Below are 1193 nucleotides of genomic sequence, written 5' to 3'. Positions count from 1 at the left end.
AACAGGTATCTGGTTTGTTTCAGTTCTATAATCGAAACTCTGTATCAACTCCAGCTCTGAGATCCCAGCTCTCTGAAAGCTGGTTTCTGGGGTTTTGTTTAGCTTCTATTTTTGTTACAATGGTTTTTAAACTGCAAGCTCAGAGGCCTGCAGCCCCAGGCGGGGAAAGTTGGAGTCCTCCCTCACTGAGGCAAGCAAGTCTCCTGTTAGTTTCAAGCTGCCTGGCTGCCAGTCGCCATCTTGGCTGTCAGTTAATTTGCATATCTCGCTGATTAGCCAATGGAAGGGTAGCGGTCAAACGCCAATTACCATGTTTCTCTTTTATTAGTGTAGATCAGGAATTACTTGTAGGCAAGAACTTCATTATGTTATGGATTTTGCTACATTCATAACCTCTAAGTGAGTACTGAAAACAATGTTGGTCTAACAAAATGCAATTGGTTTGTGTGATGGTAAAGGTGAGTATGTTGACTGTGGAGGTGATTATGCAAAGTTACACATGATAAAATCACATACAGAGAGCATCACATACATATAAGTGTAGGTACAATCTGATGAAATGTGAATAAGTTTGTTGACTGTAGCAATGTCAATTTCTTAGTTCTGTTACTGTAGTGTAACCTGTAAGATGTTAAACTGCTGAGGGAGCCTAGGGGAAGGGCACATGGGACTTCCCTGAACATTTCCTTGTAACCTTCTGTGAACCTATAGCTATTTCAAAATTTAAAAAGTTAAATCAATGCCATTGGTGAAGTAATCATTTACCAGATGTCCCCAGAAGAACGTCGTATCCTGGGGCTCATGTTATATGGGGAATTCATTGATGTTATTCTATATGATCATATTCTGTACTGTTCTCTGCTTTATAAAAGGGAAGCAACTGTCTGGACCAAACAGTCGACTCCCAAGGGTTGGAACAATGTGCTCTAACGGGGAAGGCTGAGAAGCTGTGCTGTAGACTCTACAGTGTAGAGTCAGAAAAAGTACATGGTAATATATGATTCTGGGGAAAAGGGGTTAAGGGGTGTCTTTCTGGAACTCCTGCCACCTACCAGTCAGCCTTCTTCAGGCAGTCGACCACGGCTCCTCGGCTCAGCAGGTACCGCACACAGTCCCGGTGACCCATGGAGGCAGCTTCGTGTAGGTGCCGCTTATAGTCTCGGTTGGCGGCCTCGATGTCCATGTCCCAGGTC

At 43.8% G+C, this 1193-nt stretch overlaps 1 protein-coding gene across 1 annotated transcript in view; it reads right to left on the bottom strand.

The window, feature by feature from the left end:
* ANKRD16 (ankyrin repeat domain 16) overlaps positions 1 to 1193 on the bottom strand; it is a 16311-nt gene that overhangs the window by 14672 nt on the left and 446 nt on the right. Inside the window, exon 2 of the mRNA XM_006772623.2 lies at positions 1053 to 1187. Coding sequence (XP_006772686.2) covers positions 1053 to 1187 — 135 coding nt within the window. The remainder of the gene's footprint in view (positions 1 to 1052; positions 1188 to 1193) is intronic.

This window comes from Myotis davidii, unplaced genomic scaffold (assembly GCF_000327345.1).
Source record: "Myotis davidii unplaced genomic scaffold, ASM32734v1 scaffold544, whole genome shotgun sequence".
NCBI classification, from domain to species: domain Eukaryota; kingdom Metazoa; phylum Chordata; class Mammalia; order Chiroptera; family Vespertilionidae; genus Myotis; species Myotis davidii.
Note: the sequence above shows the minus strand (reverse complement) of the source record. Positions and strands in the feature narration are given on the sequence as shown.